Genomic DNA, 27,874 nt, shown 5'->3' with positions numbered 1-27,874 from the left:
TTGCAAGTATTCCGTTTGTAGTGTAAAGTTCATTATATAAAATTTATTTGTAATGACAATATCAATGCAAATATAGCACTACAGTGATTTCCAAGGTACACCGTATCTTACCATATCAATATAGTATGGCACTCGTATAATGGCCACTGTTTAGTTGACACACAAAACCAACAGCTTCTGTAAACTATCGTGGGGGAATATTACTGAGGGCTTCATGTGGGTCCGTGGAAAGGAAACATAGTGAGATGATCACCTGGTATCTGAAATTAAAAGTATGATGTGTGTGTGTGTGTGGGGGGGCTTTTCAGTATAAGGAATCTCTGCATGCATTGCACTTGCCCATTTCCATCAGCCTGACCTGTGCTTGTTTGACCGAGGTAAAACTCAGTGAAAATCCTTCGCCCGTCAAACACAAGCAGGTGGAACAACAACAAAAAGGCCAAGCAGTGACTCTCGAACATTAAGTTAGGTCTTCTTTTCACGTGGGGTGTACTGTACTGTACAGTTTGGTGCTAACTATCATAAAAACGACGACAATCAAAGAGACATTCAAGTGCCTTAATACTGTTACAGGAGGGCTCACTCTGCAAGATACAAACTCCAATTCACATGGCTTTCAGAAATAAAAACAAATATGTAACGACAACCACTATATTAATAATGTTTCTCATGTAGTTGAAGGAACAACACTGGTAGTTCAAGATAGCAGCAAAGTATTTAGAAAAAAACCCAAATCAAGAAATCTGTACAGAAAATAAAAACAAATGTAGAAAAAAGACATGAATAAAATCATAACACAGCTTAAAGGGAATCTTGCATAACGTGAAATAAACAACTGTTGGCCTGTGCCTTTCTGTAGCGGGCTTACTCTATTATTTGAACTATCAGTAATGCATGGAGTGGCTGCAGCAGATAAAAGTACGTCATTCTTTTTAGAAAAAAACCAGTGAAGAAAGTTATGTTTATACAGTATATGCTACATAATATGTACTGATTACAAGTATGAAAATGGAAATAACTGCTACATTTTCAATACAGTTGTACATATCTATTTACAGTACATTAGGGTTTTAAATTCTCCTAAGCGTTTACCATGTTTTGTGCAGATTGTTCCAGCATTCTGTTTGAGGTGATCAATACTCACAGTCTTATCAGTTGCACCATGTTGTATATACTCTGTGTTGATGGGTGTCAGTGCTTGTTTTGTTTTTGTTTTTTTTTCCCCCTCTGTGAACAATCATTGACTGTGCAACTGTGGGTCAGCATGAGTGATGGCATGTTTGTACCGTTGACCTCTACCTACTGTACGTTTGTTTGCCTTTTTGTTTGGACAACACCTCAAGCAACATATTCATCGTTTTTGTACAACCACATATTATCATAGTGAAGATCTGCTGTATATAAAAGTCTGACATGATCATCATCTCTACACATATAATATATTATTTAAATTTTTTTTTTTTTTTTTTACAATACTGTATGTCTAATGTGACATGCAGAGAATGACACAGTTAATATGACTTATTCAAGTCTTAGATATGTATGTTCGGCTAGTTGACACACGTTTTAATTATGTTGCTCTGGCACTGGGAGCATATTGCTATAAAATTGCAGAAACGTTGAGAAAGTAAATAGATACATTACAAATATGCAAACGGATACAGTAGGTAGCTTTTACTCCTCGGCGATGATTAATTGCATCCACAATGACAATCTATTGATACCAAGACATCTCATATGCATTCACGAGTTCAAGAAACACTTCAAAAACGTATCAATGACTCCGCCCCCCCCAACCCCGCGACCCCGCGACCCTGCGACCCCCCCCTCGTGTGTTGGACAACTGTGTGCTGGAGAAAGTACATGATTCTTATGTCTCAAGTAGTCAGGAGGAAAATTTGGCAACACCAATCTGAGAGAACATCACACTCATTATTGTTTGGTTGGTGATTTCATTTCTGGCGTTTTTGTGGCAAAAAACTTTGTTGGCAATTAGAACACATCGACTTAACATGTACAGCAGTTGAGAGCGAAATCAGCTGAGTAAGACATTGATTAGTCTGATTGTAATCCCTTCATCATCTGTGTTTGAGTTCAGTCTCCATTAACCGTCGCTACTGATCCCATTCAGTTTATCACGCAGTCAGAGAGCGAGCAGACCCTCTTCCTCTTCGGGGCCTAAAATCTCTCGTTGCTCTGTGGCAGCCGTCACACCACAAACCCTTGAAAGCGCACTCCTGTCACTGGACCCGTTTCAACCCTCGTCGCTTCATTTTTCAACAATCTGTGTGTGTGTGTGTGTGTGTTGTCTCTCTTCAGTGCTGTACTTGCTGGCCTGTCCACCTCAGATCGCCGTGTCCCACACAACTGCTTGTGGCCTTTGGCAGGGTGGTGTGCCAGTCTTTCGAGGCTCAGGTGTCCGTCTCCAGCTGGGGAGGATGGGCATGCTGTCCTGCTTGTACAGGCTTTTGTCAGGACGCCTGTGGGCCTTGATCTCTTTGCACAGGCAGCGTTTACGCTCGATGACTTCCAGCAGCTTGCCGTCCCTCTGCGTCTGCGCTGTGGACGGGGTGGTGCCTCCGCCGACAGGAGGCTGTCCCTGTGCCAGCTGGGCGAGCTGCTGGAACTGCAACTGCAGGTGGTGCTGCTGCTGAAGCTGCTGGAGCTGCTGCTTTAACTGCAGCTGCTGCTGGTGAAGCTGAAGCTGCTGCTGCTGCCGAGACACACTGGGACTGCTGGGACTGCAGGGGGCTTGAGGCTGGGCCAGGCCATGTAGCTGCAAACACATTCATGATTTATTGACAAATTACAAATTATCAACGTATAATCAAGAAGGAACAGGATGGAGAGATGCAATAAGGGTTCAGTGCATTCTCCAGGGTGTGTGTATTAGTTATGTATATATCTATGTTTCTAAACACAGCTTAAACAAACTATTATCCCTACCCTTAATGTTAACGCCTGACAAAACCTTAACCTCACCATAATTCAAATCTAAGCCCTAAATCTCATGAGGACCAGGTTTTTGGTCCTCATGAGGACTACTGGTCAGTGGTTTTTTGCAGAAAAGTTCCTAAAGAGGCAACAAATACAAGAACACACACACAACACAACACTGTAAAAACAAGTAACTAGTAACAACGATTAACAAACTTGATCTAGAAGTCTTAAAGTGAAAGAGTTAAAGTGGAAAACCTATGGATCTCAAGCCTGTTTGTATTGTCATTAGTAAACCACCGCAGAACAAATTATGTTGCTGGTAAATTACAACCGTAAAATTACTATTAATTCTTGTATTTGATTATTTTTATATTTATTGTCTATGTCTTTAGTGCTGGCCCTCGAGGTTCATAGACGTACCTCAAATGTTCAATGCAACTACAGTTCCTACAGTCCGCCACCGGGGCGCAGTATTGCTTCATCTCTTACGGGTTGAGGGAGGGTCAACCAGACGCATGCAAACAGTCTCTGCAGCACACTTTAACTGCGTCAGCACTTGCTATGCAGCCAGAATCTGGGCAAAATGACTGCAGCTCATCTCACCAAAACACAGCACAGCATGTTCGCTCATCCGCTATTCTCATTTACTCATTACATATGTCATGTACTTCTGTGGCTCTTATTCTTTTGAGGCAAGCCAGAGCCTCGTTGTGCTCAGTGGGCATATCTGCTGGCTATAAATAGACCAGTGTCTCTAAGAGGGAAGGGAAGTAATAATGAGAGTAATATTAATGTTCATTCCCCAATCGCCCATGAATGAAGTTAATAGAGTCCACAGTTATGGAGGTAGATATTCTAATGAACATTCACCTGATTCAGGGCTTCTCGTGCTGGTAGACTGCTCTGCCTCTGGACGTCTCCTGTACCCACCTGTCTCACTCCAGCAGCAGAGGAGGAACGGCCCAGCCGCCCCACTTCTGTAAGGAAACAAAAATCACCCCATGTGACTGCTAATGAGAACACTGGAATATACTGTACGTAGTGGGGAAGTGGAACACTGGATGGATCCCTATTGTCCATTTTTGTGGGTGCCCCTGTGTGTGAGAGTGTCTCCTGCGTTACCTCTTCACTTCCAGGGTCCTTTGATTTTTTTCATTCATTCATTCATTCATTCATTCATTCATTATCTACTACTTTGTCTTCCACAGGGCAGGTCACAGGTCGCCAGTCCATCACAGGACAAACATACACTAACACGCTCACACCTATGGCCAATTTAGAGTGTCCAATTAACCACTGCGTGCATTTGGACATGCTTTATCCATACATTTTCATTTATTATTATTTTATTTATACCTATATTCTTGTTTTCTTGCCATATGATAACTTGTATTTATTATTTGATTTGATTCATTTGAGAGATGGACCTAAGGGTGAAAGTGAGAGCTTTTTAGTTCGTAGCTGATTCGTTGAGTTACGATCATAAGAAGAACCAGTCAGGAAGTGAATGCCACTGGTGACTGCGCCTAGGTCTCTCTTTCTGCCCATCCAGACTTAAATGCAGCATTTCACTCTGCATGGGACCCAGTAGTTAGAAGCTATGTCAGCGTAAATAGACGATGAAGACTTGTATTTACCTCCGTTGCGACAAGCAGGGAAGGTCTGGCAGGGAAGAGGGAGTCCTGCTCTGGGCAGCTGGGCTCTGAATCCTCGGCTGTTCTCCACACCAGCCAAGGACTCACTGTGACCAGGCGCCCTGCTGGTGGCGCCACTGAAGTGCACTGGGATGCCTGAGTGTCCTCCTCGAGAACCCATCCCCAGCTCGTCTTTATCCATCCTTAACAGGGCGTCAGCACTTCCATTCCATGCACGCCCTTCATCCCCTGAGATAGGATGAAGATTTAAAAAAAATAATAAAAAATTAGAATACCTTTAATTGTGATTTTCTTTTCTTGGTGATATCTATTGTTATCAATATTATTATTATTATTATTATTATTCTGCCTCTGTTTGCTCCTCATGAACAGAAATAATGTAACACTATAGCTTGCTGTGTCTTTTTAAATGCTGTATTTAAAGTGACACACATGAGCTCTGACTTACTCTCTGTCTCTCTGCTCCCGTGGCTGAAGGACAGTTTCCTCGTCATCGGCCAGTAAGAGCCCTCATCTGCCATCATGTTGGCACTGCTGTCCCAAGGCATGAAGCCGACTTTTGAATGATGGGATAAAGACCCGAGATTACTCTTGGATGACCCCTCACCTACACCAGTGAGACTCGATGGCTGTTGCAGGGACGGCGTCTGAGAGCCTCCTCTCAGACTGTCATAAGCTGGTGGTCTCCGAAAGCCACTGGACGGGTAAGTCCACAGCAGGGGGCTGTCTGCAGAGGGAGGCTTGTACGCCGGCAGACCGTGCGGAGTGTGAGAGCGAAGGTGCGGGCGAGAATGAGGACGATGGGATGAGGATAATGGAGTAGGGGTTGAGCTGGTGCTGCTTTGAGATATTTGGCTGCTACTGGCTGTAGCACTATCCATCTGTAAGGAACGTGGACCGTCCTTGTCCCTGTCTCGATCCCTGTCTCGATCCCTGTCTCGATCCCTGTCCCGATCTCTGTCCCGATCCCTGTCCCGATCTCTGTCCCGATCCCTGTCTCGATCTCTGTCCCGATCCCTGTCTTTATCTCTATCTTTTTCCCTGTCTTTATCTTTTTCCTTGTCTCTGTCTCTTTCCCTGTCCCTGTCTCTGTCTCTTTCCCTGTCCCTGTCCCTGTCCCGGTCTCTGCCTCTATCCCGATCCCTCTCTCTCTCCCTGTCCCTGTCTCTGTCTCTGTCTCTGTCTCTGTCCCTGTCCCTGTCCCTGTCCCTATCTTTGTCCCTGTCCTTGTCCCTATCTTTATCCCTCTCCCCTTTATCGGACTTTAAGAGGAAGCTGACAGACTTGCCTTCCCTGCCTGTACTTGAGGTTTGGGTCTGGACTGTGGCCTGGCTGGAAGTCTGTGAGCTGCTCTTATTTGGAGCAGGAGAGTCTCCCCTGTCTGGTTTGCGATAGTGATGGTAGTGCGAGGGGCGATGGTGAGGATGGTGATGGTGATGGGAGTAAGGGGAGGTGGATTTGGAGGAAGGAGGCAGAGGTGTGGAGTGACTCCTGGCTCTCAGACCAGGAGCTGGGCCTAACTGGGAGTCTCTGCTGTGTTTGTCCTGCTGGCTCGATGAGGATGACTCCTTGGAGCCGGACAGGGATATAGGAAGATTAGAAGAGGCTGAGGAGGACATGCTGGCTTGAGTTGTCACACTGGATGTTTTAACAGATGCAGACGCTTTATTTTGCACACCGACTCCGCTTGACGCAGCCGCAGGCTGAGGGAAGGCAAGCAGCGGAGGCCGGTGCTGTAGAAGATTAGGGAAAGGGGCTGGAATCTTTGTGTTGGACTCGGCCTCAGATTTACTCCCTTGCAGCAGGTAAGGAGTAGGAGCGCGTGGTGTGTGTGGACTAGTGGACAGGACCTGGGGGACAGGGGTGGAGGACGCAGAGGAAGGCAGAGGAGACGAGTGAGAGATCGACACAGTAGCTTTGGGTTTGGAGTAGGAAGGAGAGGAGGAGGAGGGGCGTGGCAAAGACGAGGAGGTGCTGGACGAGGAGGGAGTGACGTGGTAGTGTTTCGAAGTTTTAAGTTTCTCATGTTTGGCGGGGAGGTGTCTGTGCGAGTCTCTGTTCTCCTGCGACGGGTATTTCATTTCCTCATAGATGGCCTCACTCTGGTCTGAGTCAGAATCCGGTGTGGTGGCCACAGGAGTGACAGGGTGGGGGGTGGCTGTCTGGCTGTCTCTGGTGAACACTTGGCCCACCATCTCTATGTAGACTGGCTCATCCTCGCCATCTCCTGTCTGAATCTGAGAGTCTGCAGCCTGGAAAGGCAAGGATGTGGAAGAAGGAGGCACACGTGGAGGAAGTGGGTCAAAGGACAGCTGGGTGCTGGGACTTCTCTTGGGCTTTAAAGGAGGCACCTTCTTTGTTCCAATCTCTCCAGAGTCGGATTTCTTCATGACTATATGACGAAAGAAAATTCAAGTCAAGAAGCGATTTCATAGGCTTTTAACTGTAAATTTCATAATAAATGTCATCATTATCGCTTTACACACTCTAACTTAAACCATTTACAACAGAGTATGGTGTTTTTTGTGTTTGTTTTATTGTGCAGTTACTATAGGTATCTAAAGCGTTTCATTTTTAAGCGTAACTAATAGTTAAATATAGTATTTATACAAGAAAATACTGCTAAATCTAGTGTGAAATTGCATTATTTATGCATGAAAAATACTGCTAATTTTACAGTAAGTGTAGAATGAGGCATATGAAGTAACATTTCTTACCATTCTTTTTCTCTGAGTGTTTGCCCTGGGAGTGAGATGGTGGAGGAGGTGGCGGCGTCTCTGGAGGTCCTCTGCTGTCAGCGGATGAGGAGCTGAGGCGAGTGGTCGGGTGACGTTTGGGTTTGGCTGGGGGGCAGCGGCCACAGTGTTGGGATTGGGTGTCAGAATAATCTCCGTTCTCTAGACTCGTATCCCCGGCACCGACAGCGTGGCAGGACTGCGAGCGTGGCGCCATGGCGGAGGCACAGGAGTGAGGGGACAGGTCCTGGGAAGCTGGCATGGTCATGAAACCCATGCGGAAATGCCGGCGGAAAGAAGCCAAGTCACGGACTTTGCCAACAGTCGCTGAAGGGTCATTTTGAGTGGAGCTGCAAGAAAAATATCAAAGCACAAGAAATCATAGTGGTGTGGAAAAATACATTCATAGAGTAGCTTTTGTATTCAGCTCCCTCTTTCACTCCCTTGTTGGACATGAAACATTGCTCTTTTTTCTCCTGTAAAGAAACGCCTGCAGGGCTTTTATGGCCAAAGGGAAAACCCTGGAGACACCTCCATCTTTCGCAGCCACATATCTTTCCATCTGAATTTTCTCCACATCTGCTGCCTTTTCAAGCACATTCAATTAGGAAGTCAATTCCCTTGTCTCCGTGTGCACTGCGCTGCCGCAATTCCCGTCTTTACTGTATATCTTTACGTCCACAGCTTACGCGAGGAGCGTTTAATCTGTTACCATGGGCGTAGTTGGGATTTTCATGTCTTTGAAACCATCATGGACACAAACTCCCACAGCAATTAATAAAACTGACCAGGGGTGAAAATCTGCAGGGTTTTACCAGTCCATGTTTCATTTTCCAGCAGCACATAAAAACACATGCACAGTGCATGCCGTTTAGTCCATGATCAAAGTAAAATGCCACATGCTCACCGATAATCTGCCATGGTGATTTCTTTGAGACTGGTTGCTTGAATTTTCATATATTTATTTATATATCAAAAATCTTGTTGATTACTATACATTCTTGTATAAAGTACCTAAAAGGGATACTTTAGTAGAAGTATCTCACCAGAAAATTAAAGTATATGACATTTACTGTACTTAAGTATCAAAAGTAATTTTCTGATATAAAATGGACTTAAGTTTAAGAAGTAAAAGTATTAAAAAAGTGAGGAATTAGGGTTGAGCCATGGGGTATTTAAAGTATTTGTACTCTGTTACATTACAACACTGCACACTGGACCTAGTAAAGTAAAACCGATTATTGTTCATTTATGACCTGGCGGTGAACACAAAGTAAAAAGGTACTGATGCTGAAAACTGGGGTTGAGCACAGTTCACACATCACGTGTCAGTGACTCAGGTTGTTGTGACATAACAAACGGTGACGTTTGTTGACCTGCATGCTGCGTTCCTGCTTCACTTCACAGTGACGCTGGACAAAAAGAAATCCTGGCCTTTAAGGCAACTGGGAACAGACAGGGTCGACTCGACATCAGAGTAAGGTAAAAGAAGAAGACTCAAGTGTGTGTGTTGATCCCATCTCAGCACACACACATCTGCATATCCACAGCTGAGAAATTGTGTCTCCAAGCGTGTAATTTAACATCTCAAATGCTTGATTGTTACGTGCAAGTGAGTCATTACAGCACACCGTAATGTCATATGACTATGGGTCATGAAGCAGGAAGAGCCCAAGACAATTTCATCTTACAGTTAAAAGAGTGCGTTTGCATCTTTATATTTGTGTCCTTGAACGACGGTGGAGATGCACTTGTGACTCCCTCACAATCGACACACTTACTACATGTCCAAATTTAGCCCAGAACAGAGGCTGAGCGGTTCCTTCTCGCACCTTGAAGTGTTCTTATTCTTTTCCGTCTTCTCTGGGCAGAAGAGGAATTGAACATCTTCACACCCAAGACTCCGCTTTTTCCATTCAAAACCTTTGTTCTCTTCTCTTTCTCGTTGCTTTTACATTAACCTGCTGATCTGCAGCAATAGGAGGATGCACTTATTTGATTCTTGCCAAATAGTGAGATGAGAATATAACACTTTATACTGTTTAATAAGGAAACTAGACTCAGCATTAGCTTAGTATAGCAACAATACTGAAGGTAACAATCCACTTCACAGCAAAACCAGAGGACATCAATTATTCTGTGTGTTGAATGTGGGACTATTTCACTGTGTTCCACACATAATACTGAGCTGAGGGATACAAGTGCCATACTTCAAATCACATCAAACTCTCTCTATATAGCGCCCTCCATGCAAAATTGTAATTCAAAGTGCTTGTAGTCACATCTGGCTTTGTCGACATGAAAATCACAGGCACTGCCAGCAGATGAAGGAGTCTTAAATGGGAATATTTCCTGGTTCTTTAACTCCATGGAACAAAGAAATCATTCAAACACGCAATCATTTTAGTTTGTGGACAAAACGAGACATTTGAGAACGTCGTCATTTCCATGTTTGAGAAACACAGCGTCAACATTTTCTGACATTTTACGGACCAAAACAAGTACTCGATGAATCCAAATAAGCACTAAAAAAAAAGAGAATGATTATCCAGTGCCAATCAAAGATTATCCACTGATTCCCAAATAATCCAAGAAGCTTTCTGCTGAAGACATCAAGTTAAGATCGTTTTGCCCCGAGCAGCTCCTGTCCTATTTCTAATCTACCTTTTTGGGGCAGAGTTTAAAAGTGGGTAAAGTTTAAAAAGCTGAATTCAAGTCAAGTTGTCCTCATTCTGTTGGGCTTTACTGACATATCTGACACATACATGACACTAATTGATTGCCTTAAGTTATGGGGGACTGTCTCTAGAAAGGTTTGGAACTGATTTGATTTCTCTTGTGTACCTGAAGGAAAATGAAGAGGAAATCAACGCAGTAAATCTGTCTATAGATGTGTCTAATATTATTATTGTAGTGTTATTTGTCTATAGATGTGTCTAATATTATTATTGTAGTGTCTAATATTATTATTGTAGTGTGTCTAATATTATTATTGTAGTGTCTAATATTATTATTGTAGTGTTATTTGCCAGTATCTGATGGTGGTAGTTGTCCCTAAAGCCTATAACAACCCACATAATCTTTTATGACTACATCTTCACGCAGGTGTGAACATCTCAAGCAAAGCAATACTATATTTTGTCTGCGTACAAACACAACGTTTAAGATTCATTTTCTATGACATACAAAACTGGACAAAATAAGGAACCCGTTCATATTCAGCGACCATTCAGCTAATAAAACTGAAGTGTTGTGACACATAAACACACATGGTTTAGATATTACCGGTTGGTTATAGCAAATACATTCCCCTGGTGGGTTTTCTGAGATAACAAGACAAAACAGCAACATATTCGGTGTATCCAGGTTGGTAAACCTTGAAAAGTTTCACTTTTAATGTTCCTTTTTAAGGGTTTGATGTTTCCACCCACGGCCCTACCACACTCAGCGACATTTCCCCTGACTCCCTGAGTCTTTTTTATTTTACAATACTTCATACTGAAGATGGTGAAACATTTTGCAAACAGAGTCTTTGAAGTGACTGACACTTCCCATCAAGTTTGGCACAAAAATGGAAAACTTATTTTCCTCTTCTCTCTACACCCAGCCTCATCTGTTAACTTGCTAATTGTGGAACCAGGAACAGTGTTACTTGTATAATATTTTCGGTCTTGAACGTGTTGCAGGTGTCTCTTTGTACCTTTACCTGTTAAAGTTAAAGTTTTTACATTTGTAATTTACAAAATTAGATATCACTTATTAAATTGATTTGAAGGCATTGATTATTGAAATTGGACACTCTAAATTGATGTACCCTGCCTTTCTCCCTGTGTCCCCGTGACCCTCATGCGGAGGATAAAGCGGTGCAAGATTAATTCATTTTAAGGGATTTCGAAGGCTTTATTTAGTGATTCACTCTCACCTGAGTCCAGTTGTCTCATAAGTGTGTATGAGAATTAATAATCGGTCACCACCACTGGGAATAGACTGTCTACCCATGTGTATTTTTAAAAGTCTGAAAACTCACCTTTAGTTTCTAACATTCAGTCTTTTCTTTAGTCTCAAAACCTTACACTGTCCATCGGTGCCCTTCATACAGCTTTCTGTGTCTCCCTGTACTCTCGCCGCCTCTGGAGTTGTTCTGGTCCTGCCTCAAATCCTTTTGGTTTCAAACCTTTTGTCTCCCCCTGTGCAGTTTCATCCCTGACCCTGCTCTGCTCTAAATCATCCCTGGCCATGTCCTGCTTCTCACCTCTGCTGCTCTGGCCCCACTCAGCTCTGCTTTCATTGCTCATCATGTCCTGTCCATTTGCAGCCCTACACCTCCGCTGGCTTCATGCTGCTGCCACACAACGCTGATCTCTGCAGCCAACACAAGGGCCTCCAATTACCACTGCGAGTCAGAATATGCTTTTAATCCTCTTTGGCACAGCTGGAAATTTGGTGAATTCTCATTTGGACTGTCCGTCTCTTACCTGTCCCCCCAGATGCACAAGATCACACACTATAATAGACACAAATACACCTTTCACGAAGATACTGCACATGTAAAATGTGTAAAATGTACCTCAGATACCTCATCTTAAATGCAACAACATTCTTAATATAAAACTAGTAGTACTAGAGTACAGGTACATGCAGTACTTTAATGTGCATCCACATTACCTCACGGAACCATTAAAGGAGTAAATAACCCACATCTGTATGACGCTGTTTAATAAAACATGAGGACTCATGATGCCTTAAAGGTCAGAACCTCTGATAAACATACTGTATGTAATGTAAGGGCAAAATAATCACATATGCATTGAGACAAATGAGGCAAGAATTCTATGTAACGCCCTGTTGCAGTGGTTCTGTCTCCATTTTTGACCTCTGACCTAAAGTCGTTTATCTCATCTACAGAACACATTAACTTGATTATGAACGGCTGTTATGCAGATTTGCCCAATACTCAAGATTCAGGCGAAACCCCGACGACTTTAGGAACTGTGCTTAGAATGAAGATTTTCAAATGAAACTCACTCATGCCAGATAAGAGGTTTATATCCACACTGTACTGTACTCGAACGTAATCCCACATATGCTGCTGCGAGCTCATCCTCTCACCTCTTTTTGCTTCCCTCCTGGTCCCTCTGCCTCCAGTCCAAGCGACTCTTGCGGTACAGCAGGTTCATGTCGCTGCGGGGTCGCTCCTCCTCGCACCCTGTCACAGCGCAGTGCAGCCGCTTGCTTCGCCTCTCTATGTCACGCAGGAAATTCTCGACTGCCACATCCTGGGCTGAGCCAGAGCTCATGGTATAGAAGGAGGCTCGGGAGAAGGGGACGTACGGCACAGGCAGCCTCCTCCAACTCACCTAAACAAGAAGAAACAAGGGCAATGTTGCAGCTCATTAATCATTAAAAACCTATTTAACAGTTTCCCAGCCTTATTGCTGCCGACAACATTGACACCGACTACTTCGTTATGTGGCTACACGCGATGAAACCCAAACGATCGACCCCCAAACCAGTGGGAGAACTTTAGAGGAGTCATGGCATAACACAAACAAACCTGCCCATTCATCCAAAGATATGGCAGAGATGCATGATGCGTGCTTTTGTTTATGTTTACCTCCCGTGTATGACACGAAACCTATTTTTCTTTCATTATCCAGTTATGAATGTTTGAGTGAGCGCAGTAGCTCAGCTGCAGCGTCTCTGGCTGCAGGCCCTGCGATGATGGTCTCGCTCAGCCAGTTTGCTGCAGCCAGACAGTGATGTGGTTTGTCATATGTAGCGCATGCACAACTTCCTACTCACGCTCTCCCCATGAGGAGTCAGGCTTGTTGTGGGGCAGATATCTGAGGCACTAAGTGTGTTTTCGTGATGGTGAATGTGTGCATTTATCTTTTAGGTCACCGTGTCTCAATATGTCACAATATCTTTCTTAAAGCTGCAGTGTGTAACTTTTAGTGATGCCACACACACTTTTCCTTAACACCATTTTATTTATTTATTTTTCTTTTCCATAGATAGTACCTGGAACCTTTATTTTAGTCAATACTATATGTGATTGGTCAGAGAGTCATGAGCAATGATGAACTGTAGATCAGTTAAAAAGACTTAAAAATCCTGAAGGAGGAGTCAAGGAGTCTGGTGTATTTAGGCAGGGCCGGCTCTTGGCATAGGCGATATAGGCGGTCGCCTAGAGCGCCATCTGCATTGTTTTTTTTAAAACAATGAAAATAAAAATGATTTTCTATTCCCAGTCGCCCTCATTTGTGTGTTCTCTCTTGAAAATAATAAATATTAACAAATGAATAAACAATAATGTTCCTAAAACGTGGTGCTGCTGAATCACATGACGGGTGACCTCAGGCACCGGAGAGCAATCTCGCCTAGGGCACAAAATTAGGTAGAGCCGGCCCTGTATTTAGGGATCACAACCTTCTGCCATATTTAATTTCAGTGACTGTGTTTTTCAGCAGGAAGTGCTGAATGTGAACAAATCTCTTTAATTAACTGATTCTAATGATTCTATACACCAAAAAGAACTTCTTTATACGTCACTAGTCTGTTTATGTCGCGACTAAAATGAAGTCAGGCTAGTTTCATGCAGCCGTGCTATGACGACTCCGCCCACGTTGAGTATAGGGGAAAGTATAGCACTGTATAGTGGAAAAGCGCCATATTTGTAAGCGTTATTATCAGACCTGACTGATGGAGCATTTGTGTGTATACAGCAGCAGAGCAGGGACAAAAAGCACTTATCTCAAAATCTTCACACTGTTGAATAACCAGATTTGTTGAGCGGTGGAAACCACTTGTATTTGTTTTCCGTCATACTCCAACCTGAAACACTGCTATACTGACAGATGCAGCGTGAGTCGTGCGGAGCTGATGCTGTATGAACTCATTTGACAGTTTAAATCGTCAAGTAAGCATCAAGAGCCGAACAGCTATGCAAACACCAGGGTGTGAGAATTAGTGACATCTAATGGTGAGAATGCAGATTGCAACAAACAGGGGATTCCTCCTCCTTCCTACAGGGAACTATGATGGAATTCCCAGAAAAGATGTAAACACCCTTCACTCATTTCCTCCTCCTCCTCCTCCTCCTCCTTTGTTGACATGAGGCAAGATGGCATACTTACGGCACGCTATATTAAATGTTGGCCAATAAAACCTCCTGAATGTTATATACTGGGCCATTTAGCCCTCAAACCAGCCGAGTGAAGGAGGAGAAGCTGCAAGAAAGAGAAGATGAAAGCAGTAAAGCAGGATTATGGATGCCAACTGCTGTAAAACACCGAGAACAACAACAACACACCCCTTTTTTCATTTTTGTTCTTACTTATACTTGTCGTGATTCAAAAACCCCAGATCATTAATCATAGACCTATTCATTCATATTAGCACTCTGTGTGCGGTCTCCCTGATGTGATCCACTCCAAAAGTTAATGAGTGTCTCTTCAGGTCACACCCCACCTTCCCACCACGTTTTAAGATTTTTTATTTTTTTGGCAACTGTAATTAAACTGCGTGTGCGTCTCATGTAATGAGCTCTGAAAGCATCTTTGTCGAAGGACGCGCGCATGACGGAGCCATAAAAGATACGCGACGTTTACATTTCCCAGCAATATTACAATAAAAGGTTAGAAATCCTATGTCCCATATACTATACAGCTTTTTTTTTTTTACTATTATTAGAAAATCCACAGTAACAGCAGCAGGCACTTTCACATGTTGAGCTGTGTAACTGTGCGTGATCCTTTTGTCACAGCTCAGTGTGTGTGTCAGTGTGGCTACTGCTATTCCTGTAGCCCACAGGTTTTGACCACAACCTCGACCACACTGCTGCTGCCATGCTTTGCCGGCTCAATTTTAATTAGGTTAAGGAAGCTGCGGCTGTAGGTTAGGTTTAGATTTCGTTAACGGGAGCTTTGATTTGGGGGTTTCGAGGATCTGGCAGCTGAGCAGGCAGCCCTGCAATTGCCGCATTACATGCTGTGGGTTGGCGTGCAATTAGCTGAGCCAAAAGAACCGTGCAATCCCTCCGTCTTACATCTGCAGACAGGCTCGTCTCGTCAAGCGGCTGCAAAAACAAAAACAAAGCAAAAACAAGCAGCACACGCTGATAAATTCAGAGCATTTAGCAGGTTGTTTCAGGAGCATCTGTAGGGTCAGGAGTGGCCTCAGCTCCTCATTAGAACAAGGAGGCAGATGGAGCCATGATTCATATGACTGGATCTGTATGCAGTGCTGCACACTAATCATTCATGCACATAAGCAAACAGATCATACACAAATTCCCTATGTGCTCTGAACACATGCATGCAGGAGCAGCAGCGGCTGATTTCAGTGTGTGTGCAGATTACTATCAACACAACAGTTCCAGCTCAAATCTTTCACTGTCGCTGATTTTTCTTTCTTTTCTTTTTCTTCCTTTTTTTTTTTTTACTGGAACACTTTGTGCTGCTGCAGCCCTCTGCCCTCCAGCCTCCACCTCCAGTGGCGATGCTGCACCTCACTGGGGGCGAGGCAGTGACGCCGCAGAGCCCAGGCACACAGGACTGGACCTGGCCTTAGTGTAGGGGCCAATTCCTCCACATAACATATTGAAAATGCACACTGATCTATTTTGGAGTTATATTACACCTTAGTGTTTTGCCAACATCCATAAAGATATTAGTGAAATATGCCAACGCTCCTCCAATACATTTCAGACTGTTATACATTAACCTTTCGCCCTCATGTCAGTGTTTTTAACATCTAATGTGACATGAATTTGATTTTTTTATGCTTTAAGGACGTTCAGATTGCACCTTACATGGGTGGAAGGGGAACGACATCGTCTTCCTCCCAAACTCCTGAACAAGTTTGCATCTTTTCAGGTCTGAATTAAATAGCGCAGACCTTGAATAAGGCTGTCCAGTTTCCCACAGAGTGAATAAACGCTGTACACTATCTCGCAAGGTTGTAAACAAACTGTTTTTTTAAACATCTATCTGTATCTGCATCACCACAAAACGTCATCCTTTATTTCTCAAAACAAAGGCGACCCAAAACATAACCTCCTTGTTAGAGATAATTGGGTTCATTTAACTTACTTTTCATATATAGTTACATCGATTTCCTCCGGGATTAATAAAGTGTTAAGATTGAGATTGTGCGTGATATAACTGATACTAATAGAGGTGACACTGTACACAAGCTTGGCCTAATTCACTGTACATCAGTATATCTTCACCATGCAAACGTTCACCACAGACAGCCGTACTCGAACCACACACGGCGTTGCAGCTCAGCAACAGGGACTGAAGATGAGAGAGGCAGAGAGGGGAGCAGCTTACGAGACGGAGCAACAACAAAAAAACAAAAAAACGATTCACGAGAGGGATAAGCAGCTTGAGACGTAGTGAAGAGAGTGAAGGAGACGCCGAGGCAGAGGGAAGAAACAGAAGGGGGCACAGTGAAATAGCAAGGAAATAGAAATGGAGTCACAGAGGGAATACATAACAAGGCTGAAGATACACGGGATTAGGCTGGAAATACAACAGAATGATGGCAGGAAGCATCTAGGCAGGGAATAAGCAAATGGAGGCAAGTGCGAGAAAGAGAGGATAGAAAAACAGTGAAAGGCAGCCAGACTACAAGAATGGGGGAGGGAGGTGAAATTAAGCCTCTCACACTAGTCGCTGTGTGTGGTCTCCTAGCAACACTGTCAGCCATGCATCTCTTCCTTAGCCACTGAGTATGCACAAAGCCGCATGTCAGTCTCATCATACGCCATAAACTCGGGTTTAAACTTCACTGCCGCTGCATTTGGACGTGCAACTGATGCTCACGCAACAAATGAGCGTCGCACCCGTATGTGTTCGCATCCAAACAACCTCGCTATCATTATTGGGCCACAACACACACTCTCAAGACAATGTTGTTGTTGTTTTCTCTCTTTACTGTAGCACAATATTGCTGTTGCCTCCGTGTGTGTGGACATAAAATGAATCACTTCCTGTGTGCAGCGGGGCAACGTTGCAAGGCGAGAGTCGCGTGGAGCCGACTAATGAAAGTAACAGACAAGTCTTTTCATATTTGATGGTTCTGCACGATATCAGTGATGTCACCAAACAACGATTCTGTGTCCATCAATATCATGCGAGATAATCATGTGGCGATACGTCACAATGTCTGTCACACTGAAGAAATATTAGATTATCCTCTTTGACAGATGTATATCTCACTTTAGCTGCAAATCTGGCAATTAAAAGAGGGAATATCAGGCACAAAATTCAGGGAATTTAACTAACATTAATATTTAAGGGTTATTTCATGTTTTTTGCCAACTGTCTCCAAGAAGCAGTCTGAGACTAGTTTGTCTTTTATGGCTGGAAGTGTAAGTTTGTAAGTTTGAATGTGTTTAACTATACTTCCCTCATTACTTTTGTCATGAGGGAAAAACCCGATAGATCAGGCAAATGAAAACTCCAACGATTTCATTTGAGACTCACAAGAAATCCTGAGACACTGATTTATTTTATTTTACAAACGAGCTTTAAACACCAGAGACTGGTGTGACATAGCAGGCGGCACAATTTCATCACAGTTAAATGGCTGCCAAAGCAAAACCAGCGTTCAGAGAATAGATGTGGATCAGTGGTGAGAACCGAGGCCCACAGAGGACACGTTTCCTTCACTTATGACCTTGATGACGTGACAGTAAGGCAACATCTGGCTGAAATCTGCCTGTTCACGTCCTATTAAAGGCATGAGCACTGGCAGTAGATGCCAGTATAGATGCTGATATACTTACGATATCGTAAATAACAACTATGATGAAATAATACAAATAGCAATACATTATAAAAACATGTTGAGGAGAATATTGTATTTGTAAATATGAAACCAAACAACAAAAAATATGAAGGTAAAAAAACAATAAGTAACCCTTTAACACCTCACCCCTTTTCTTTTTTGTTTATTTTAACCATAAAAGGACCAGAGAATGTCCTGTAACTTAGTGCTTTTGCCCATTTGTGCAGAATTCACAATTTACTGCATGAAGAGTTCATTCAAATGAAAACAAAATGGTTTTATTGAGAAAAAGACTGACGGATTTTGCGTGTCATTTTGCAGTATAAAACTTTTTGTTTTTTTTCTTTTTCTCCACGTTTCTTTGTCTCTCAATGTGTAAAAACAGGCCAAACAAACTGTCGCGTAACTACGGCAATGCAAAGTGCACATAAAGAAATAGACTAAAAAGGTGTAGGCTGAAGCTCAAGCGTATTTTACCTCCCCTAAGTACTTCTGTCACCTGTCAGCGTGTGATTTATAAAACAAAACAACAAAACCCCATATAATTAAAACACTCCTCTAATCTCTTCTAATCTCAGCAGATTGTTGGTATTCCGATTTACTAATTAAGCTCAAGAGGCATTGTGTTATAAACATATATTTGTTGTGTGCCTGGGATAAGAGGAGACAGTTATTGTGCATCACTAAAACCAGAAGTCACTATCTCTACCTCTGGGCTCAAGAGCATTGTGGGTTTTTTTTTGCTGCTACAACATCCAGCCTGAACTTCTCTTCATGCACTGCTGTTGTGTGTTGAATGCTCGACAATATTGCATTGTGCAGTGAAAAGCCTGCGGCTGATGAGAATGGACAGGAGGCGGAGGAGGAGGAGGAGGAGGAGGAGGAGGAGGATGTAGAAGCTGATGTATCACTCCAGGCCAGGGGGTGGAGAGGAGGCGTTTTTGCAGAAATCTTTCCTCATGTTTTGAGCATGAAGTAAACAGAATTGTATGTATGTACACGAGCACAGTGACCAAACGAAACCTTAACAACAAGCGCGCGTCATTTTGCTTCAACAAAAGAAGCCCCAAAATTGGCGGGGTCAAAAGCCATTATTTAAATCCACACCTACTTTGGATTCTTCTCCTCAGCGTTGTACAAACTGAGTGACCACTAAATGTTTTATCGACTGCAACCAAAAATATCCCTCAAAAAAAAAAAAAAAAAGGCCTTCTCTCCTCCCCTTCGCCCTGCGCTACCAGGACACAGCCTCGGGCCACGACAAAACTTGCAGAAATGCTGTATGTTTATCTCTGACAACAAAAGAATCCATTATTTTTCGGTGTGTGTTGCATAAATAAACACCTTTTTTCCAATGTGTGAATTGTAAATAGTGTCAAAATGTAGAGAGGGAAGAGCTGCAGTGAAACCTGCAATCAGGTAAATCCATAATTAGTAATGTAACACCAGTTCTGTCCCAGGTCTGGAAAGATATGACCAGAGGTTGACCCATGTTTGCCCTTGCCGTCATCATCCTCTGCTGGAATCTGCAGTTACCAAGGTGACCCACTGCACTTAGCATACAGGGACACTCTCGGGCGTATAGATCGACCAGCTCCTTCCAACAACATGGCACGCGGGAGGATTAAAGAAAATTGCAAAACACATCAGCATCACCTCACAGAATAAATAAAGGGACGACGAGATGACTGAACGCCTCGTGCTGGGATGCTGAGGACGCGTGTGAGCCGGATGTGACTTGACGAAAGGGTGGAAAATCACTGTGTTCAAATGTTTCTGCAGGGGTTATTAAACATTACTCGGCAGTTCACGGGGAGTAAACGCTCACAGTTTGGCCGTATCGCATTCCCTCCGTCTTCGTTTGATCTTTGTATTTGGGCTGCCGAGACCCAGTGAGGTGTAGTGCTGTGGGGAAAAGAGAGAGCTTTGAAAAGCCCCTGCATGCACGTGCTTGTGCATGAGGCGACGAGCTCCTCTCCACAGCTGCACATGCTTCACTGAGCCAGTATCCCTCTCTAACCAGGATCTGACTCTCTCTCTCTCTCTCTTTTCTTTTCTTTTCTTTTTTTTAGATGTGGATTACACAGCAATATTGTCCGTCCTCATGTGAGGTTGTTCGGTTCAAGTTTATTTTTAGTCATGGAAAAAATAGTTTCTAAATTGAGGGATTTTAACTTGATTTACAGGACGTCGGTAAACAGTTAACGGTCTGAATCACTAGTTTCAGGTCTTGTGTTATATTTCTGAATCATGTTCCCATTTAGAGGAAAATAGATGATAACGCACGGCACATATGAGTGGACACCAGTGTGACTGACCGCTGATTATGGTTGACGTCACGACTGGTTGTCACTTGAATACACTGGACTGGGATGCAATTAAGCTTGCGATATCACATTAGCACAAGTGCACAATGCTGATATGAACAATGAGAAATGCTGTTAACGCAGCAGTGAGGAGCGCTTTGGCTTCCAAAAGCCAAAAAAGAGCCTTGTCCTTTTGTTGTCAAGCAACTACCATTCTTTTAAGAACCCGGACATAAAAACTGCACCTCATTTGACTATAATTGCAAAGAAAATGTCCGATTTTCAGCTTCAATTTCAGCAGCAAATCAACAAATGCTCAACAAAAACGGAACAACTGGGTCAAATCACACGAGCAAGGTGATTTACTGTAAATGTGTCTTTATAAAGCCTATGTGTCTTCAGTAACACATAGTTCTTGGTCAGTGAGAAAGAATAGGAACCAAAGCTGCATCTGGTTTGGTTCAACAACCGGCACTAATTCCGGCGCTTTTATTTTATTCACCTATTAAAAAGCTAAAAACATCATAACCTCCCGCAGGCTGTCCCTGCCCCTACATGACAAAACTCATAAACTATTCAACAACAAATTAAGCAAAGTCCAATAGCCGGTGGTGAAATACGGGATCAGCTGAACATCACTGCAAACTAGACATATGATTTGCCTCACGGGCGCAGAGCGTTGCTGCTCGGAATTCCCTTTGAAAGCCACAGAATTTAGAAATGAAAACGTTAGCACATATAGAACGACACTGGAAGTGTCACGGCAGATCGTGCTGATGTTACTGTAATAAGCCCGCGTGTGCTCCACGCTGCACTTGACTGAGAGCTGAAGTAGCAGCGTCGGTGTGATTTGCAAAACCAGGTAGGTACAGTAGGTAGGACACGAGTGGTCGCCCGGCATTTAAATCATCCTACTCTTTGTGCTGACAATCCCCACATAAGCGAGTCATATAGCGTAGGCTGCACAGCACAATGACACACACACACACACACACACACACAACACTCCCACTCGTTCATCTCATTATATCATGTCTCTTATGGTGCGTTCACTTGCACGACAGCAACGGCAAAAGAACAGGAGAGTTTGTCTGACAAGTGTTTCACGCTGCCACCGTTGTTTTATTTTGAAAATCACTTTAACAGTCTGCAAGGCGAGAAGCACGAGGAAGTGGAGCATGTCCGGGTTTGTTGGCCTTCCAGGTGTGAGTCTCACTGCATCAACAGTGGGGACTAAGTGTGGGCAGATCAAGCACTTTTTTTAAAAAATAAAATCACCTCTGCTCCCTCCTATAGGTCAGATTTTCAGCCAAATTCATCTCATATTGAAGCTGATTACAGGACTTGTCTGGCTTCCAATATATACAAAAAACAGGCAGTTTGATATCTTTGAATTTGAGATCATTAGGTCAAGTTTGCTCTAATTGTCCTTTTATTGTTTTCACAGCAAAGTCCGATTTTCTTCAGCTTAAATCACCAAATACTGAAACGTACAAATTTTACAAAGTTGTTCAATAAGAAAAAAAATGCAATCGACGAATGCTTTATTGTTTAAATGGTTTATAAAAAGACATGGTATGTAGATTTAAAAAAAAACTTTTTAAAAAATCAATGGGTAAATGTTGGGTTGAATTTCCTTCTCCTGATTTCTTGTCATTCTCTTGACATTTGCAACACACACACACACACACACACACACACAAGTATCTGAAGTCACTGTGTACATTCGCACTAACGCACACACTGTTGTTACTGTGACCTTTCGGGAATGTCGCGGGGCGATGAATTACCACTGTGAGAAACGCCAAAGATCGTTACGCTCCACATCAGTCTCAGACCCGTGGATTCACATGACACTGACAAGAAGGTCGGTGTGTTTAATGCAATATGATACATATATATATATATATATATATATATATATATATATATATAGGAACTTTCACAGCATGCAACTTACTGCCATGACCAGTACATTAGCGCCTGCTAATATCTTCGTGATTACGGTGACTTCACACTGACACTGCTGGCTCGGAACTGTATTTATTTTTGCATGGTTCCGTGCAAACGACTACGGGGGTGTAATGGGAAGAGAGAAAAAACCGAGAGGAAATGAACAAAGACGAGTTGCCTCAAGGATATCATCCCCGCACGTCATTACTCCTGACCACACACTGCAACGAGGACTGGGTGCTGCGTAAGGCGCTTACAGAACAAAAAGCATTTAAAGGGAAGATTGAGTCTGGGGCTAGTTTGAGTCGGGCTAATTTGGCCCAGAGATCACAGGGTCTGACAACAGACGTGGCTGCACGACCTTTTAAAGTCTAGAGCCGAAATCGTCCAGGTAGCATCACAATACAGCAACAAATGGGGGGAAAAAGAAGAGGAAAAACCATAAGACAACATGACAATAATTGTTATAATAATCTTTATATAATTATCCTCTTCATTGAGACACAAAACAGTTGCAGTTGAGTAATGGGGTTTAGTTTTTTAGTTTAGTTTTTGCACAGGAAAGACAAAGGAGGATGACATCTAACAATGTCCAAGACTGGATTTGCACCCAGGACATGGCGAGTAAATGGCATGCCCTTTAATCAAGGAGCCACCAGAGGCAACCTTTACCTTCAGACCTATTAAAAAGTCACCACTGTGGCTGAGTCAGGAAAAAGTTCATTTGATTCACAGGGAACATATTTTTTTTTTATGTCGAAGTTGATGGGAAGTTAGGACACGAGATTAAAGGGACAGTTTGGGTTCATTAGACGTGTGGTTTTATGGAGGTACGGGACAACATTTTCTTGAACCAGCACTGGGACCCTGACATTAGCTGTCACTGAAAACATGGCTGCCAGCAAGGACAGAAGGGATTTCAGTCACTTACCAAAAAAGCTCAACTCATAAAACGCCTGCTTAGGTCTACAAAAGAACACGTCAGTCATTTTAAATGATGGCAACCAGGAGCTGTTGATCCACTGCTGAACTTACTGATGGAAGCGGTGTTTAAATTTAAAGTCTCCCTGTGAGCTACAACGACTTCCTCTGTGGACAAACGATGCAAACTAGTTCAATTCTGTGTTTTTTTCAGTTTGAGTCGTTTGACTCCTTTCCACTATAATAACACTTTCCTATATTTCTGTGCAGTATGATAAGTATGATATTATCAACTCCTCCACCACCTTGTGCTTGTGTGAGGAAATGTGAATAAAAGAATGAAATGCGACAGTATTTCATCAGTGCCAGAATAATTGTTTCTCACTATTAAATTGATGAATTCAACCAAATGACTAATAACTTCAGCTCGAGTGACCTGTTTAATAACCTTGACTCGTGTTATATTTACGAAGCATGTAAGTAGTTATAATGTACAACGATGGACGGTGGCAAAGATTCAGTTTAAAATAAAATTAGTCAAATGACAGCAGTCCCTCACATGCTATAGCAGAAACACTCTTCATTATATCTGATCTGTCCCAGAGCTGACACACTCAAGAATCAGTGAAGGAAAGAACAAAGCTAAACATAACACAGCTGCACAACAATAGCCTTTTATTATTATTATTATTATTTTGACCAACTTATTGAATTCCAGGGAGACAGGAAATCCACAGACACAAACATTATTTAAAAAAAACCCAAAGCAATCACTGCTCATGCAGACATGGGGTATTCACTCAGCGAGAGAAATGGACTTAAAATGTCAGCATCTGCCACATCTGTCTCACATCCATCAGTCGGCTCGATCCCTGTTTTCCATCCCCGACGGCTGCTCTCCTCTCTGGCCATGCATTAGCCCTCCCTCGCCCTCCCTGGACTCTGTACGTTTGTGTATTTCTTTGTTCAAACTACACATTTTCCATCCTTTTTTTAGGAATCAGGCACAATGAGCACTGACAACAAGAGCCTCTTCATAGATAAAAGCTCAAGCTTTCCTTTGTTGAGAACACCAGTGGCTTTATTTTAATTTTCTCTATCAACACAACACAACAAACAGTGAGCTCTGCCAGTGCAGGGTTAGTCTCGTTGCATCTTGACAAACAATGTGGTTATTTTTCACATTATCTCAAAAGCTCTACTCTCTGATTTGGGCTGCTAAATCCTCAGTGACCCACATTCCCTGTGTTTCCACACAGTGCTACACAGCCTGACCATGCAGGTCTACAGACGGTATTTAATGTGCACCAGTGACACTGACACTTAAAGGCCCAGTGTGTAAGTTTTATGGCACTTTTTGAAATACACAATTCTAGTTTTGAGTACCGGGCGTTTCCTGAATGTAGGCGAGGTCGTCACAGCACGGCTGTTCAAAACTGCCGTTTTATGTGACGAGCGAAGCAGTTATTGTTTTTTAGTGCGACTGAATCATTAGAATCAGTTTATTGACACAGTCACTGAACTGAAACACAGCTGAACGGGTTCTGATTCGGCTAACGCGTGTTTTCAGGATTTTTAAGTCTTTTTAACTGATCTGCAGTTCGGCATTGCTCCGTTTTGATTCACATGACTCTTCCGGTGACGACGCTCTCTGACCAATCAGTGGCCGGCAGTCTGATGATGTCACACTCTTTTTGTAGCATCGGCTCAGCTCGCTTGGAATCTCACCAGAGCAGGAATCGCACCATGTACAAGGTACTGTCACTAATGGAAAAGCGAAACAAACCGAGTAGAGTCGCGCTCGAACTGTATAGTGGAAAAGCGTGTTTAATGGGGGACTCCACTCAACCCCTCCCGTTTTCACGAGCACGTCAGGGAACTACAGCAGCCTTCACATACTAGATGTTAGCTGCTCTTCCTCGTTTGGGTGTGACATAAAACGCACAAAAACATGACATGGCAAGATGACAGTCTCCGTGCAGCGAGGGCCTTCTCTAGAGGACATTTAAGGGCAACAAAAACCAAATTCATTTTTATTCTAAAGTGATTATACACTTTATCCAAACATACTTAAGGGTGGAATATTCAATTTGAGCCAATAAACCCTCCAAAATGTTACCCGCCGGAGCTTTTACTATACAAGTTGTGTGCGCCCAGCTTTTCCTCTGCATTCAAGGCACAACGCACAGTATGTGTGGCTCACAGCCTGCACTCACTGACCCCACAGTCACAGCTGCTCTCCCTCTCTATCTGTACCGGCTCACAGTTACACTGAACGGCACCGACATCACGCCCTGTTTATCAGCATCTTGGTTGGTCTAAACGCTTCATTTTAAATCCGATGTGTTTTTGTTTTTTTTTTTACACATTCACCTCCAAGGTCAAACAAGACTGTCAGGTGATTAGTTTTAATCTGAGTGATAGTGGAGTGTCCACGATGGCAGTGAGTCATCCCTACAGAGGAATCAGGATATTTCCACCTGCAAACAGAAGCCTCTGCATTATTCATGTATGTGAGAAATGCTGTTTTTGCCCTCAAACATATTATTTACCCAAACCCTTCATGACAGACTGACTGACATGTCAAAATAAAAATGTCCTTTCAGTATAAACCTCCAAACAATATCTAAATCCACTCAGGTGGACGCAGCTCTGCGTGAAATAACTACAATTGCAGCCTCGTGCTTGACGCGCGTGGTGAATGAGATCTCTCAGTGGGGAGTGATGCTCGACTGGAGTGACTGTCACGCCCGCGGAAGGGGCGGATGGGACGAGTGGGGTGGGGTAGTGGTGGTGGACGTACAACCACTACAACACGACCGACATGAATGTATTCACGCGTGAATGTGTCTCCACTGGAGCCTCGTGGTCCATTTATGCGATGAAAGACCGGATACTGCGGCACTTGATTGTTTTTCTTCCAAAAAAGAACAGAAAAGAAAAACGATGATGTGGCTGTCCCTGATCCAGACGCCTCTCCTGCACCTCAAACACGCGCCAACACATCCTCACCTGGCTGCGCGTGCACACACACACACACACACATCAGAGGAATACCGCCCATTCACACACACACACACACACAGCTTATACACTCCCGATTTTTACAGCGTAAACACGCAGATGCTCTCCATCACGGCCTCGTGCACATCACTGAACTGCCACAGCTGTTATTTTGGTCCAGCATCAGCACCACTGTGCACTCACGCAGTCAGCTGATGATGATGATGATGATGATGGTGGTGGTGGAGGTTTGTTTTTGGTGAAATATTCATCAGGGCATGTCACGACTGAACTTCTATTCATCCACCCACTGTTTTGGGGGCCTCGTGTTTACAGACGTGAGGCTTCAAGGTTGAATCACGAGGCTCGTGCGCGCACAGATGCTCACTGTCAACCCCGCATTTCTTAGTATTTAGGCGTGAGAGATAGAGAGGGAGAGAGGGAGAGAGAGGGGGAGAGAGATCCAGCAGCAGGTACAGCGCAGGCCCCGACTTCTCCACCGCAACCCAGCGTCATATTTCCCTCTGATAATGAGGTGTTTTGACTGTGACAGCTGGTGTGGAGCGATGCTTGTATGGCGCGCGCACACACACACACACACACATGAAATGAATGAAGGTGCGATTCCTACCTTGGTAATTGAGTAGCCTATGGCTGGCGCAGATGAGCCAATATCCAGTTGCCCCGGCTCGTAAAAAATCAGACAACAACAAAACCACGCCGGTTGTTGATGACACAGCTGTCTGAGTGGACGCCAGGGAAACGAGGGGAATAATATGTCTCCCCTCTCCAGATGTGTCAGTTGACGCGTAAAAAGAAAAAATCAGTTATTCAGACGCACATCGGCCGGATTGACGCCTTTTCCTGACGTGAGAGAGTCCGTCCATTTTTATGATAAACAGCAGAGCACGCTGCGTGCGGAGCTGCTACCGAAGCTCGGTGCTGGCAGCCCGCTGTCGTAGGATCTGACCGAGAACGACCATGATGCGATTCAATGCGACGCTACAAAATGTTGCCCTGCAGACGCTCAGGTGAGACGGCGGCGGCGGCGGCGTCGTCATCATCGTCCTGCTGTGTTTTCATTTACATGGAGAGAGAGAGAGAGAGAGAGAGACCGACTCGACCTCTGCAAAACAAACATGATGTCTGTTCAGCCGCGAGAGAGAGAGAGAGAGAGAGAGACAGAGAGAGGGAGGGAGACAGAGAGAGAGAGAAATGCGCAGATATCAGCGCGCCAAGCTCTGGGCATCCTCACTGATGTGTATTTGCATTCATATTCATATTCATATTCATACACTGCAGACCACTTTCTTATTCATCTTTTTTTTTGTGCTGTTGTCAGGAGACAAATACAAAAAAGTAAAAAAAAAAAAACACAATAATTTAAAACTAAAACATGCATGAATTCTGAGATTAAAGACTTTTTTTCCTGATAATTCCAACTTTAATCTCAGAATTCATGCATGTTCTCGTTGATTACTTTCTTTTTACATGTGACCCTCACACTCTTCCGTACTCTGTGCTCTTCTCCAGCTCATATTCAGCAATATTATTTTTACTTTTC

The 27,874-nt window shown here is 43.5% G+C and overlaps 1 protein-coding gene across 1 annotated transcript; it reads right to left on the bottom strand.

Moving 5' to 3' along the window:
- Positions 1-23: 23 nt before the first annotated feature.
- On the bottom strand, positions 24-27,390 carry LOC122780050 (neuronal tyrosine-phosphorylated phosphoinositide-3-kinase adapter 1). The gene is made up of 7 exons (XM_044042821.1): positions 26,942-27,390; positions 12,440-12,687; positions 7,313-7,680; positions 5,044-6,987; positions 4,578-4,823; positions 3,811-3,917; positions 24-2,776 (listed from the first exon to the last, which is right to left on the bottom strand). The coding sequence occupies exons 2-7, from the start codon at positions 12,625-12,627 to the stop codon at positions 2,345-2,347; spliced, it is 3,285 nt and encodes a 1,094-aa protein (XP_043898756.1). The 5' UTR covers positions 12,628-12,687; positions 26,942-27,390; the 3' UTR covers positions 24-2,344.
- Between the last annotated feature and the right edge of the window lie 484 nt (positions 27,391-27,874).

The sequence above is a fragment of the Solea senegalensis genome, linkage group LG13, assembly GCF_019176455.1.
Source record: "Solea senegalensis isolate Sse05_10M linkage group LG13, IFAPA_SoseM_1, whole genome shotgun sequence".
Lineage (NCBI taxonomy): Eukaryota > Metazoa > Chordata > Actinopteri > Pleuronectiformes > Soleidae > Solea > Solea senegalensis.
The sequence above is the reverse complement of the archived record's forward strand: the minus strand, read 5'-3'. Positions and strand labels throughout refer to the sequence as shown.